This window comes from Choloepus didactylus, chromosome 8, assembly GCF_015220235.1.
Source record: "Choloepus didactylus isolate mChoDid1 chromosome 8, mChoDid1.pri, whole genome shotgun sequence".
NCBI classification, from domain to species: Eukaryota; Metazoa; Chordata; class Mammalia; order Pilosa; family Megalonychidae; genus Choloepus; species Choloepus didactylus.
In genome coordinates, this window is record NC_051314.1 from 65,571,168 (window position 1) to 65,586,658 (window position 15,491).

At 39.6% G+C, this 15,491-nt stretch overlaps 1 protein-coding gene across 3 annotated transcripts in view; it reads right to left on the minus strand.

Moving 5' to 3' along the window:
• The window catches only part of IRAK3 (interleukin 1 receptor associated kinase 3), a 52,981-nt gene extending 39,856 nt beyond the window's left edge, over positions 1–13,125 (minus strand). The window contains exon 1 of one of the 3 annotated variants that reach the window (XM_037845333.1): positions 12,803–13,125. In XM_037845333.1, coding sequence (XP_037701261.1) covers positions 12,803–12,947 — 145 coding nt within the window. In that variant the 5' untranslated portion in view covers positions 12,948–13,125. The remainder of the gene's footprint in view (positions 1–12,802) is intronic. The other 2 variants (XM_037845334.1, XM_037845332.1) reach the window with 2 other exon arrangements.
• Between the last annotated feature and the right edge of the window lie 2,366 nt (positions 13,126–15,491).

Consider the following 15,491-nt stretch of genomic DNA (forward strand, 5'->3'; position numbering starts at 1 on the left):
CCAACCTGCAAGGCCATTCCAGACAAGTCACAGCCTCACAGAGCAATCTCAGTTCTTCTCTTTAGTAAATTCCCTTTGATGTGATTCCAACCAAAACAGACACTAAATTTGGCTGCCTTTCCCTGGTCTGCTGATTATACAAGCATTGACTTTAAAACCCCTCCAGCCTTTAAAATATTCCCACTCCAAAATTAACATTCCAATGAGGGAACTCGAAAAATTAAATTTCAATAAAGGGAAAGTTTAGGTTTTTAATTTTTCTATTAGTAAATTGATTGGCTAATATTTATAGAGTATTAGGCATAGTGTATGATGTAAATGTATACCTAATGTTGATATAACACTCAACAGACTTTTAAAAAAATAACAGTTCCCTGTATGCTTTGAATCTTTGCAATAATACATATGCACATAATTTAACAGACGTGAAGAGGGAGGATGTCCTTGTGGGCTACTATAGTTTGGGGAAAAATGTGAGGGGTGGAATGGGATGAGGTTTAGATAGGCTGAGGGAAGAGGGAAGGGGAATTGTTCCAGAAATGGTGAAGAGGGCATGAGGGGGGCAGAGGGTTCATGTTGAAGAAAAGGTGAACAGAACTCCAAGAAGTCTCTGGGCTACCTTTGTATCTTCAGAACCTAGGAACGTGCTTACCACACAGTAGATGTTCAATACATATTTGATGAATAACAGATTATGGCAGGCCCCGAGGGTCAGCATAAGAAATTGAACTTTAACCTGAAAGGAATGGAAGTAAACTAAGATTTTTGAAAAGGTGATGCAAAGATGGAAGATTTATTTTTTGGAAGATCCATCTGGTGGTGATAGTATGGTCTCCTATACAACATTTGCCAATAAAAAGGCATAAACATTTTATAGTTCACAATAGTTCTCATAGTAGGAAAGGAACAGTTTATAACTAGTAAAGAAGTCCAAAGAGTTGACTTTTCAAGCTGCAGGGGATGCCAGCTTTCCCACATCATTCCACTACCCGTTTTGCTTTTGCTTTTTAAAATTTCTGACTCTGCCTTTTAAAAGTGCAACAAGACATGGCTTTGTGCTGTCCCACCCTGAGACTTGGCTGAGAAACTGCTAATGTAAGTCACTTTCCTTTATGCACATTTCTGAAATTCAGCTGGAGGGTGAATGAACAGATGCCAAACAAGCTGGCGGTTTTAGTTCCCAACATAGATGGGTGTAAAGGGTTCTAAGTCTGCATTAAGTCTAAAGAAAGCTATATTAGGCAAAGGCATTTTTTCTAATCGTGGAAGTTCATGGTGTGAAACTGACTTGAGGCTCAGTTAAAATGGATGCTGCCTGCATGCATGAATTGTTTCCAAGACTAGAAATGAAATATATTTTCTCTTTCCCAATTGGTGATTCATAGTGCAACCTTAATAGCTTTTTTCTAATGATGATGCATTCTGATAGAAACCCCACTAATGAGTACTATTAGAATCCATAAAATGTATAATTCATTTAGATCAAATTCTATAAAACAACAGCTTCAATTTGATACTACAAGAATACAAACTCTTGACATGTCAATTATATTCTTCAATATTCATAGTTCTCTCCAATCCTTCCTTACTTGTTTCCTTCCAAAACATATGACTTTGTTTATTCACAGTACAAAACAAATAAAAAGGAAATTCCTAAATGATGAATTGTGCTGTAAAGTTAAGAGCATTATATATTAAAAAGAAAAATTAAGAAAAAATATTCTGTAGTTAAGCATTGCTTGGAAACATTTTTCTTTTAAGGTAAATAATCTTTTGTTGAAAGGCATGGTGGCATAATATGAGCCAAAAAAGTTGATCTGGGAATTTCAGAATTCAGTTTATCTGAAGGTACTGATTGTGTAACTGCCACTCAATATTCAAAAGTCCAATGGAAGCTGTTTTGAGAGTGCAGGACAATCCAGGTAGTGCTGACTCCTGGGGAATTCAGTTGTAGATATCACGTCTCCATATGCAAATCTGTATCTGAAGGGGTTTTTTGGAATAATGCAATGCACCCTTATCCCTTATTCTGACTGTTTGTATTTGCATTTAACCACATGCCAAAACCCTTTGGAAATTAAGAATGCATTCTTGCAAAGTTTGTTTTAAGATAACATAATGGGGTTAGGTTCATGTGTCAACTTGGCCAGGTGATGGTGCCCAGGTGTCTGGTCAAGCAAGCATGGCCTAACCGTTACTGCAAGGACATTTGTGGCTGGTAATAAACCAGAAAGCTGGTTTATTAAATCATCAGTCAGTTGACTGCAGCTGTGTCTGAGTACATCAATGAAGGGCGTGTCTTCCAGAATGAGAGAATTCAATCAGCTGAATTTAATCCAATCTGTTGAAGACTTTTAAGCGAGACAGATAGAGGACCTTCACTTCTTTGGCTAGCCAGTGAAGCATTTCCTGAGGAGTTCATCGAGCACTTTCATCAGAGTTGCCAGTTCGCTGCCTGAGGAGTTCATTGAACACCTTCATTGGAGTTGCCAGTTTGCTGCCTGCCCTATGGAATTTGGACTTGTGCATATCCACAGTTGGGTGATACAGTTTTATATAATCTTATATTTAGATATCTCTTGTTGATTCTCTTTCCCTAGAGAACTCTAAATAATGAAGGCTATAATAGCCTTACTAAGCCAAGTTTGGAATGTTTCCTGCTTCTCTATTACCTGAAATATTGGTATTACTTCTTTCTTAAATGTTTGTCAGTGTTCAGCAGTGAGAGATCTGACCCTGCATTTTACTTTGTTGGAAGATTTTGTAAGTAAATTCAGTGTATTTAATACAATAGTTTTCCAACTTTATTATACTTCAGAATCATCTGGAGGGCTTGTGAAAATGCATATTGTTGAGTCCTACTGCCAGGGTTTCTGATTCAGTAGAACTGGGTTGGAGAGTGACCATTTGCATCTCTGAAGTGTTCTCAGGTAATGCTGATGTTAGTGGTCCATGGACCACACTTGGAAGACCGGTGATTCAAAGATATAGGGCTTTTTGGTAAATTTTATTTTTCAAAGAATTTGTCCTTTCATGATAGTTGTCACACTTATTGACATAAAGTAGTTGAAAATATTTCTTTACTGCTTTAATGTCCACAGAATCTGTAGTCGTCTCCTATCTTTAATTAGATAATGGTAATTTCCGTTTCTTCCTTTTGTGCTTAATCAATCTCCCTAGAAGTATATCAATTTTATTAATCTATTCAAAGAGCCAAGTGTTGACATTGTTGATTTTCTCCCTTTCCATCTTGTTTTTCTTACAAAGGTTTCTGCTATTATCTTTTTATTTTCTTCCTTATAGTTACATTGGTTTTACTTTGATTTTTTTTTCCTACTTCTTTATGTGGAATTCTAGAGCATTGGTTTTAGACCTTTGTTCTTTCTGAACATAAATATTTAAAGCTATGAATTTCCTCTAAACACTACTTTACCTGCATCCCACAAATGTTGATATCTTGTGTTTTCATTATCACTATTTTAGAAGTTTTTATTCTAGTATTATTTAGAAGTGTTTTGTTTAATTTGCAAATATTTGGAACATTTTGTCTATTGTATTTTTATTTCTTTCTAGTTAATTTGTTGTTAGAGAACAAATGAAGTAAAATTTCAGTCTGAAATTTATTTGGTAGTTTTTCACATCACAATATAGTATTTATCTTGGTCAATGTTCCATGTATACATGAAAAGATGTATATTCTTCAGTTATGTATATTGCCTTGTAACTGTCAGTAAAATCAACATTGTTAAAAAAAAAAAAAAAAAAAAAAAAAAAAAAAAGATAACATAATGGGAAAAGGAAAGATGTCTGTCTTCTTTCTTTCTGTGAAGCACCCAAAGAAATTAATGCAATTGTTTAAAAGAAGCTTTAGGATTGAAGTTTTTAAATCCCCAAAAGTAAAACAAAACAAAACTCAAAAATGTAAGTTAGCTCTGCTGCTCATGCTGGACTGTAGCATTAACGCCCACTAGTGAATAATTTTTACAAGAAAGGACACATTCATATGTAAGCTTATCTGTACTTTTCACCTCACACCTGAGTGGGACTTGTATCCCATAATTGAGTAGGGCTGTGCATGCATGATTTTTCAGGGGTCCCTCCCTCTGTCTTGCTTTCTCAATTTCAGATCCAAGTAAGGACGTAACATTAGCTCCTCCTAGACAGAATTTAAAACAGTTGACCAAAACTGCCTTAACTTCCCTTTAGTGTCACTAAACTTCAGACAGGCTTCTCCCACAATCCAGATCCCAGACCTCCTTCTCATCTTGGCTCTTAAACTATCCAGGAGCCTGAGAATCTCCTAACTAGGCAGTAGATCCTTATCACTCTCAACCTCTGTCCTGGCATTTGCTGAGACAGGATATGGTTTGTTGAGAGAAAGCAGGAAGTCAAAGATGATTCTAATATTTATGACCTGAGCAAATGGAAGGATGGGGCTGTTATTAATGAGATGGGAAAAACTTTGGGAGGGGGGATAGGCATGATCCTGGACAGTTACCTCTGAGGGTCTGAGATGTTCCTCAAGTAGGCAAGTGGGTGGATGAGGCTGGAATTCAAGAAACAGGCCCAGCTAGACATTTGGGAGTTATTAGCATATAGATTGAATTTACAAGATAGCGGGTATAGTAGATAAACAGAAGAGAAGAGGTCATGACTAAGTCCAGGGACACTTGGAGAGATCAGAGAGATAAAAAGGAACTTAAAAGGACAGTGTAATGTTCTGAAATAAAGAAAGTGTTTCAAGGGGGAAGGAATGACCAACCATGTCAACTAAGTTGAGGACTGAGAACTGACCACTGGATTTAGCCATGGTGACCTTGGACGAGAGAAAGTAAGGTGGAGCAGTGGAGGTGAAAGCCGTTGGAGCAGGTTCAAGGGAGAATGAGAGGAGAGAAACTGGAGTAAAAATAGCCCTTTTGAGGAATTTTGCTAAAAAGGAGAACAAAGAAATGGGGTATTAGTTTAGGGTGGAAGTGAGATCTAGAGAGAACACCGTAATGTGGAAGAAATAACATAATGTTCAAAATGTGGAAGAAATAACATAATGGCCTGCACATAGTGACTTTCTTCCAAAGAGCACAGCATGGAAGGGGGGGAGAAAGAGAACCTCTACAGAGGAGAAACCTGACAGCCACTACCTCAGTCAGGTAATGAAGTTCTGCAGCAACAGGGATAAGTCATGTTGATAGTATGTACCCTTGATACAATATGATGAAAATGGTACTTTATCTTTGGGTCTTCCTCCCCAAACCCATAACCTCAGGCTAAACAGGAGAAGAATATTAGACAGATCCCAACTGAGGGACATTCTACAAAATGCCTGGCCAGCCCTTCTCAGCACTGTCGAGCCATCGCAAACAAGGGAAGTCTGAGAAATTGTCACAGCCAGTAGGATCCTAAGTAGGATCAAATAAATGTAATGTGGGCTCCTGGGGGATCCTGGAACAGAAAGAGGACGTTAGGTAAAAACTAAGGAAATCTGAATAAAGTATACTTTTGTTAATAATAATGTATAAATATTGTTAACAAATGTTTGCTGTAAGATGTTACTAACAGGGGAAACGGAGCGCAGAGAATATAGGGATTCTGTATTACCTTCTAAACTTGTCTGTAAATCTAAAACTGTTCTTTAAAAAGTCTATTTAAAAATTAAAAATAAAATATCATAGGCTCTGGACCATCCGGTTAGAATCTGAGACTGCCATTAACTAGATGTGACTTAAGGCAAGTTACATAGATTTACTGGAAGTCACTTTCCCTATCTATAAAATGGAACTAATAAGAGTATCTACATCATAGAATTTTGTGATAAGTAAATGACAGAATCCATGTAAAGTGCTTAGCACAGTGTCTGGCAAATAGCAAACAGTAGATAGCAGCTATTATTGTTACTATTACTACTATTTTTATGTTTATTGAATATCCAAATACAAATTTAACGTGATTTTACACTTAATTTGTTTTAAAATAAGTAATAATTTCTCTCTTTCTTTCTTTTGACTTTTAGCCCTTTACTATTCATAGATCCACTTAAGAAGCTGATGAAAGCTATGGATATATGCATAAAATGTTATCTACAATCTTCAGGGGATCATGTACCCCCCAAGAAACCAGATATAAAAGGCCACATACTGTATGATTCCATTTATATGAAGTGCCCAGAATCGGCAAACCCATAGAGACAGAAAGTAGATTAGTGACTGTGGCTGGGAGGGGGAAATGGGAGTTACCACTAATGGGCATGGGGCTTCTTCTGGGGGTGATGAAAATGTTCTGGCATTAGATAGTGGTGATGCTTGCACAACATTGTGAATATACTAAAAACATGAAAGTGTATACCTTAAAAGGGTGAATATTATAGAATGTGAATTCCATCTCAACAGAAATAAAAAGAGTGAGTGGGTGATGAGGGAATGGAAGCAACAAGAATAAATCCTCCTTTTTTTAAATACAGTCTTATTGAGATATATTCGCATACCCTACAATCATCCACAGTGTACAATCAACTATTTACAGTGCCATCATATAGTTGTGCATTCATCACCAGAATCAACTTTTGAACATTTTTCTTACTCCTAAATAAATAAATAAATAAATGTAAAAAAGAACACCCAAATCATTGCATGCCCCACCCCATTCCACCCTATTTTTCATTTAGTTTTTGTCTCCACTTTTCTACTCATCTGTCCATTCACTGGACAAAGGGAGTGTGAGCCACAAAGTTCTCACAATCACTCAGTCACACCATGTAAGCTACATAGTTATGCAATCGTCTTCAAGAATCAAGGCTACTGGGCTGCAGCCCAACAGTTTCAGGTATTTCTTTCTAGCTATTCCAATACACTAAAAACTAAAAAGGGATATCTATATAGTGTATAGGATTGCCCTCCAGAGTGACCTAATGACTCCATTTGAAATCTCTCAGCCACTGAAACTTCATTTTGTTTCATTTTACTTCCCCTTTTTGGTCAGGAAGATTTTCTCAATCCCATGATACTGTGTCCAGGCTCATCCCTGGGAGTCATGTCCCACCTTGCCAGGGAGATTTATACCCCAAGGAGTCATGTCCCACAAAGTGGAGAGGGCAGTGAGTTCAAGTGCCACGTGGGCTTAGAGTGAGTGAGAGAGGCCACATCTGAGCAGCAAAGAGGTTTTCTGGGGGAGACTTTTAGGCACAATTATAAGTAGGCTCAGCCTCTCCTTCAAAGCAACAAGCTTCACAAGGACACACCCCAAGATCGAGGGCTTATCCTATCAAACTGTCAGTCCTCAATGTTTGTGAGAACACCAGTAACAACCAAGGTGGGGAAGCTCAACATTTCTACATTCTTCTCCAGTTCCCCAAGGGGACCCTGTAAATATATCCTCATTCTCTGCCAAAATTACTTTGGGGTGTATCAGAATTTCACACTAACCTATACAAACTTACTAGATCTCACTTCCTATTCAAAGCTCCATGCAATTATGGTGCTTGAATAAACTGACTGTACAAGTTAAATTATTTAGTGTGCTGAAGAAAATATTTATCCTGCACCAAATAAACATCTCCTCCCTTGGTCTCACACAGAAGTTGAGGTTTTAAAACACAGTCAATTTTGGCCTTAGTCCTAACCAGATCCACTTCATTCATATCTCTAATTGAGGTCTGAACTCTTTTTCAGCTTTTTTAACAATTGCTGTATGAGGTAATAGTGACATTCATAGCTGTTGCACTCTAGCTCTGAGTTTCAGGTGTCACACAGATACCCAAAGTTCCAGAGACCAAACAGGTTATACACAAAGAGCTCAGCACCTCAGAATTTAGAGATAACCATTACAACTCAGCAATAGATGGGACTGCTGTAAGAACTTACAATCTAGGGACCATTACAATAAGCATTCCCCTGATAAGCTGTGCTCTAAGATTCAATTCTCAGAGTTTACACATTATAGTTAGTCCATATTAGTGAGGCATTATAATGTTTGTCTTTTCATTTCTCGTGTACTTCTCTCAAAATGCTGTCCTCAAGATCCATTCACCTAGTTGCGTGTCTCACAGCTTCATTCCTTCTTGCAGCTGTGCAATATTCTACTGTGTGCATACACCAGCAATAATTTCTTTTGAGGGAAAGAAAATTACATGCAACCTATTGCATAGTATCTGGGGAAAGGGTCTTCCTCTCAGTGTATCATCAGTATTGAGAAGTTTTACAGTGTGAACTACTGTAAACAATTTCATTTAAATCCAGTCTATGGTAATGTTCTGAAATGTGCTTCATACAGCTTTGTATATACATTATCATGTCTGTGAGATGGTATAAGACAAATAACTGTAAAGCCACAAAGTCATCAATGTCAACCAGAGAATATATAATTTTGTGATAACATTGTTTTAAATAACAATACTTTGCAAAAGGATTTGAAGATTAATATGTAGACTAAGTTTAAGGATAAAAAGAATTTAGTGGAATACTGAAAGAGGATAGTAAGATAACTGTTATACTAAGATGCTATAGAAGAAGAGAATGTGGCTTAAGCAATGGCTCCCAAAGAAGGCTGTGCATCAGAATCACCCGCAGTACTTGGCAAAAAAACAGAGGGATGGCAGAGTCCCAACCCCAGAACTACTAATCAGTAGCCCCACATGTGAGGTCTGGGTATCTGTAGCTTTAACAGATTGCACAGGTAATTCAGGTTTGCAAACACTGGTATTCCAGTTTGCTGAAGCTGCTGGAATGCATAATACCAGAAATGGACTGACTTTTATAAATGGGGTTTATTAGGTTGCACATTTACAGTTCTAAGGCCATAAAAGTGTCCAAACTAAGGCATCAACAAGAGGATACCTTCACTGAAGGAAGGCCAATGGTGTCTGGAACACCTGTCAGTGGGAAAGCATGTGGCTGGTGTCTGCTGGTCCTTTGCTCCCAGGTTGCATTTCAAAATGGCTTTCTCCAAAATGTCTCTGGGTTTCTGTTCTCTTAGCTTCTCTCAGCCCTCTGCTTGGTTCTCTTGGAGCATTTCTCTCTAAGCATCTGGGAGTCCCCTCTTAGCTTCTCCAGGGCAAACTCTTGGCTTCATCTCTTAGCTTAGCATCTCCAAATGCCCTTTTCCACATCTACCAGCATCACCAAGCATCTTGGTCTGTATGGGCTCTTAGCTCTCTTAAGGACTTCAGTGATCTAATTAAGACCCACCCTGAATGGGCAGGGCCACATCTCCATGGAAACAACCTAATTAAAAGTCCCACCCACAGTAAGTCTGCATCCATGAGACTGGATTAAAACAACATGGCCTTTCCCGGGGTACATAACAGTTTCAAACTGGCACAACTGGCCTACATGTTCCTGTATATAATGATCATATCATATAGATTGCTATATGTCTTAGTTTGTCATGGCTGCTATGATAAAATATCACAGAATGGGTTGGCTTAAACAATAAGAATTAATTGTCTCATGGTTTGGGAGGCTAGAAATACAAATTAAGGTCTTGACAGATCATGTTTGCTCCCAGAGTCTGTAGAATTCTGGTGCTGGCTTGCCAATAATCTTTGGGGTTCCTTGGCTTGCATTTCTGCCTCTTTCTCTGGCTTCTCCTGACTTCTGATGTCTACTGACTACATCTGAATTTCCTCTTTTGTTATTATTGTTGGAAAGTCTGTAATTATTAGGTAAAATTATCAGTAGTTTGCAATTACATATCTCTTTACAATTTACAAAGTTGTTAAATATACATTCAATTTGATACTCTGAAATAAATAAACGTAGCAAATTAACTCTTTTGCCCTCTCACGTCCCCTCCATCAAGGGCAGAGCTAAGGAATGCTTGATCAGGAAAAGAAATATAAATGCATCAATCAGAAGTCCTCTGCTTAGAGGGTCTTCAGCCAAATTGGATTAAGGTCCACCCTGATTCAATAAGACTTCATCCAAACAGGATCTTCAAAGGTCTTGTTTACAAATGGGTTCACACTCACAGAGGTTAGTACTTACATGTGTTCTGTGGGGGACATGATTCAATTCTCAACATTATATAATCTGCATTTGTCTCAGCTGCCTTTCCAAAAACAGCCTCAATATTCACTGTGCTGGTTTGGATGTATTATGCCCCTCCAAACGCCATGTTCTTCAATGCAATCTTGTGGGAACAGAAGTATTACTGTTGAATAGGTTGCAATCTTTGGATTAGGTTGTTTCCATGGAGATGTGACCCACCCAATTGTGGGTAATACCTTTAATTAGATGATTTCCATGGAGGTGTGGCCCTGCCCATTCAGCATGGGTCTTGATTAATTTACTGGAATACTTTAAAAAGAGCCACACAGGCCCAGCTGCCAGAGCAGCTTAGAGGAATATTTTGAGGCAGCTGTTGAAAGTTGAACTTGACGTTTTGGAGAACACCATTTTGAAGCACAGCCTGGGAGCAAGTGGGTGCCAGTTGCGTGCCTTCTCAGCTGGCAGAGTTTTTCCAGAGGCCAGTGGCCTTTCTCCGGTGAAGGTACCCTATTGTTGATGCCTTACCATGGACACTTTATGGCCTTGAGACGGTGACTTTGTGGCCAAATAAACCCCCTCTATGGGAGGCAATCCATTTCTGGTGTTTTGCAGGGCAGCAGCATTGGCAAACCAGAACATTCACCATCATCAAGAAGCATGATCAGCTCATGACAGTTTTAACTTTTACTATTACAGTTGTTTTCTATATGGACTTTGGGCCCTCTGTACCTCCAGGCTCTTGGCAGTCCTGAATATAAAAGGAACTGTCTTCTTGATTCAGTCCTCCAACACTCTCCCTTCCCCTTGAAGACTAAGTTTTCCTTTCTCTGAACCTCTTCACTCCTTTCTGCTTGCACTGCGCCGATAGGGAAGCTCTGCATGGTTAACACTGGCAGTTGCCCTTGCTGCTCTGCTGGGCCAGCCTTCCCTTCTCACTGAGTCAACAATTTCGTGAAGCAGCTGGTCTGTTCCTGGTCTCCTTTTAGAGCTATGTGGTCCAGGCAGTCCGTAGGTGCAACTCTCAGCACAATGCATAATAGTGAAATATCAAGGAGTAAACATTCTACATCTTTCCACTAGAAAAATGGAGCTGCAGGTAGGAAATGGCACACTGAACTGTTCTTTCATGCCAGAAATTGTACTTGAGGGAGGCTGTGAGATGCAGCAGAGAGGAACACAGCACTGGTTTTAACCTTGAGGAGGTTAAGGAGGAGTGTTGAGTGTCGAGTGGCTGTGGTTAAGGTCACAGGCCCTGGATCCAGACTGCCACATGTTCAAGTCCTGGTTCCACCACAACCTAACAATGTGAACTTGAGCTACTTACTTACCTCTTTGTACCTCAGTTTCTTCGTCTGTTAAAAAAATCAGTGATAACAGCATTTGCCTCACAGGGCAATTGGAAGGGTTACATGAGACAACTCACTATTCAGAGAGAGAGAGAGAGAGAGAGAGAGAGAGAGAGAGAGAGAGAGAGAGAGATAGAGGAGACCCAGAAACAATGAGCTGAACTTCTTGAAAAGCAGCAGTGATCTGGGACTGAGTGCTGACTGCCCTTGTAGACGGGGCATATGTTTTTCCGTTTTTACAGTCTCCACCAGCCTAATCACTCAATTATGATACCTGCCTGGCCCCATTCACAGGCTGGACTGGACTTAGAATAATTTTCTCTCACAAATTCAGTAACACTAGGAAACCTGTGGGTTCAATTACTGCATCATCCATTTCAAAAAGATCTGTGGGGAAGGGATCTTATCCCTCAAATGCATACTGGAAATCTCTAATTTTTCCAGAAACTAAAGACTAGAGTATCCTTTTCTGAGATTTTTACTTAAGGGCCATAATTCAAAATTACAATTTTTAAATGACTAGAAGTCCAATGCCACAATTCCAGCTTGTATGACCATCTCATTCATCATCAAGCAATAAAACTTTCTCCTCTTAGTTTTTCTACTATTCTTGGTAAGAAAAATAGCTGAAATGATAATTAAAACAGATGTTTTGACATAATCATGTTTATTTTCAATTAACATTAAATGTGACATCATAGAGAATCAAAATCTGGCAAAACCTTGCACTTTATAAAACAAAGATTTTTGTCTAAATTATTCCTGTTGATAACACCCAACACTTCCGACAGTTTATTGCTCAACTTCCCACAATGTCTGCATCGAATGGAGTTTTGAAACCAATTTTCTAGATCAAAATAAAAAGTCATGCTTTAGCATAAGCCTTCATTTCACCAAACTGGATAGATAAGCAAGATATATTTAACTAAGAAAACTGGGAGGCACGTTAATTATAGATAGCATTTTATTCTAGCGTTTCACTAGAACTTTAGTTAAGTTGGGAACTTGGTGGGGGGGTGCACTGACAACACCAAAGGATAAATATTTTAGAGTTATAACAATTTTCGAAATGAAAATTATTCTGGGGGGAATTTTTGCAGGGACAAGTAGACATCACATGTGCTTTCTAATTTAAAATATTCCGAACTGGGTAAGGCAGGAAAATGATAGAAATACGATGCTTTCATACAAAGTACCCTTTCTCAAGCTTCCGCTCACTCAATATTACAGCTATACCCAAAGTTTCTTTGAAAGAGAAGGGGGAGCTATTGTTTGCGTCTCGGGGAATATTTAAGTCTTCCCAGGGAGAGAAAAGGGCAGGTTCCCACCGTTGGAACCGCTCCGAGGCCGCACCAAGCGGTGCGATCACTGCCCGCAGCTCTCCCCACGGCGCGGGGAGCCTGTCGCAGCCAGCGTGCGCTCCCCGGCTCCCGCCGCCCCGGGGCCCCTCAGCCCCAGCCCCGCGCGGGTCGCGCTCACCCAGGCCGTGCCAGCCCATCTCGCCGTCGCAGCTGTCCAGGACCGCGCAGAGCTCGCCGAGCAGCGCCGGCGGCAGGTCAAACAGGAGCGTGCGCTCCGAGAGCGTGCCGCGGACCCGGCAGCTCCCCGCCGCCGCCCAAGCCATGGCTGTGCTGCCCGAGACGAAGGGAAAGGCGGAGCCGGGGATGCGGAGTCCAGGCCTTCTCCACGCCCGCGAGGTGCTGTTACACAACCGCGGAAATCCTGCTTCCACGACAGCGGCCAAGGCAGCAGAACACGCTGTGCCCAGGCCCTAGGGGGGCGGTCCCCACATGACGCAAAGCGCCTCTCATCGGAGATGCCGTTGCGGACCCCGAGCCTGGTTTTGGATTTTGTTTTGAAGAGTTCTATCATTCCCCTGGGTTTGGGATGTTGCTGAAAAGACAAAGCAAAGAGTGGGAGCTAGAGAAAGACCAGAACTGCGGAGCTAATGGACAGTGGACCGTCCCCTCTGCCTGTCCTCCCTTGGGCTGTCTCCTGGAGTGGATGGGTATGAGACCTGTTATTACTTCTTTTAAAAAAAGTTCATTTTGTTTCATTTTGTTTGTTGTATCAGAAAAGAGATACACGTTCATTAAGGAGCACTTGAAAAACATAAAAAAAAAAATCACTCATTACTCCATTCAATTGAAGACAACCATTCTAAACATTTTGACATATTTTCCTCCCAACCTTTACGAGCTTTAAACAGGTAAAATTGTGCACATATGGAGTGCTTATTGGGAAAGATGAATATAAATACCAACAGAAAAACAAAGAGATCAAATCAGAGTTAAATTTTGTCCCTTCGCTTCTGGAGTCTGCCTCTCCTCCGTACTGCTGTTTGGTTTTACAACATTCTCTTCTCCCTGGACTTCCCTGATGAAACGTTGTTCGACTACTTAGTCCTTCCTCAAAGTGCTACACAAAATCTTCTTTTTGCTTTCAAAATGGAGTTTAAGCAAAACTATTATTTCAAAATCTTCTACCGTTTATAACAGTAACATCCCACAGCAGGCATGATGCAATACACTAACAAAAAGGGGAAATGCTAGAAAAGTGGTGAGAAAAATCCCAACTTTAATGACCGGGAGATTGGGCATTGGCCATCAACTGAAAAATATCAGCAACATCTATTTGAAACTTTTCATGTTGCAATCCTAGGGAATGGCGCCTCCTAGAGAGCAACAATGATGATACACTATCATTTAGTACCCCTTTCTGAATGTCCAAGTGTTGGTCTCCGCTCAAGTATTCTACAAAACATAATTGTAAATTGGCAAAGCCAATACTGTTTGGGCAACAGTTCTGATATTCCTTTGTTCAAATGATTAAGGTCTTCTTGTCAATCTGTGCACACTTAATCTGTACAAGCTTTCTCCAAAGAAGATACATAAATGGCCAATAAGCACATGAAAAGATGTTCAACATCATTAATTATCAGGAAAATGCAAATCAAAACCACAGTGAGATTCTACTTCTTACCCTACCAAGATGGCTTTTTTTTTTTTAATATAAAAAGGAGAATAACAAGTGTTGGTGAGAATGCACAGAAATTGGAACCCTCATACGTTGTAGATGTGAATGTAAAATTGTGCAGCCACTGTGAAAAAGTTTGGTGGTTCCTCAAAAAGTTAAATGTAGAATTATGACCTGGCAATTCTACTCTTATGTATATACCCAAAGAACTGAAAACAGGAATCCAAACAAATACTTATACACCAGTGTTCACAGCAGCATTATCCACAATAGTCAAAAGGTTGAAACAACCCAAATGTCCATCAACAGATGAATGGATAAACAAAATGTGGTATATGCATACAATGGAATATCATTCTGCTGTAAAAAGGAATGAAGTTCTGATATATATGTTCTGGTTTGCTAATGCTACCAGTATGCAAAATACAAGAAATGGATTGGCTTTTATAAAGGGAGTTTATTTGGTTACAAACTTACAATCTTAAGGCTATAAGTGTCCAAGGTAAGGCATCAACAATAGGTTACCTTCACTGGAGAAAGGCCATTGGCATCCAGAAAACCTCTGTTAGCTGCGAAAGCACATGCTGGCATCTGCTTGCTCCCAGGTTGTGGTTCAAAGTGACATTCTCCAAGATGTCAGCATCAGCTTTCAACGGCTGTCTTCAAAGTGTCTCTCTAAGCTGCTCTGAGTTCCTTCTGTTTGTCAGCTCTTTTATATGGCCCCAGTGATTTAATTAAGACCCACCCTGAATGGGTGGGGTAACACCTCCATGGAAATTATCCAATCAAAGGTCTTGCCTACAGTTGATTGAGTCACCTCTCCATGGAAACACTCAATCAGTAGGTTCCAACCTTATCAACACTAATACATCTACCCCTACAAGATTACATTAAAGATAATGGCATTTTGGGGGACATAGTACATCCAAACTGGCACAACATACTATAATGTCAATGAACCTTAAGGACATCATGTTAAGTTAAATTAATCAGACAGAAAAGGGCAAATATTGTGTGATTCCACTCATATGAAATAGATATAATCATCAAATTCATATAGACAAAGTATATTAGAGGTTACCATGGGCTGGAGGAATGATGAATTTTTGCTTATTATATATAGAGTTTCTGTTTGAAGTCATGAAAAAGACTTGGTAATGGATGGTAGTGATGGTAGCACAACACTGTGAAT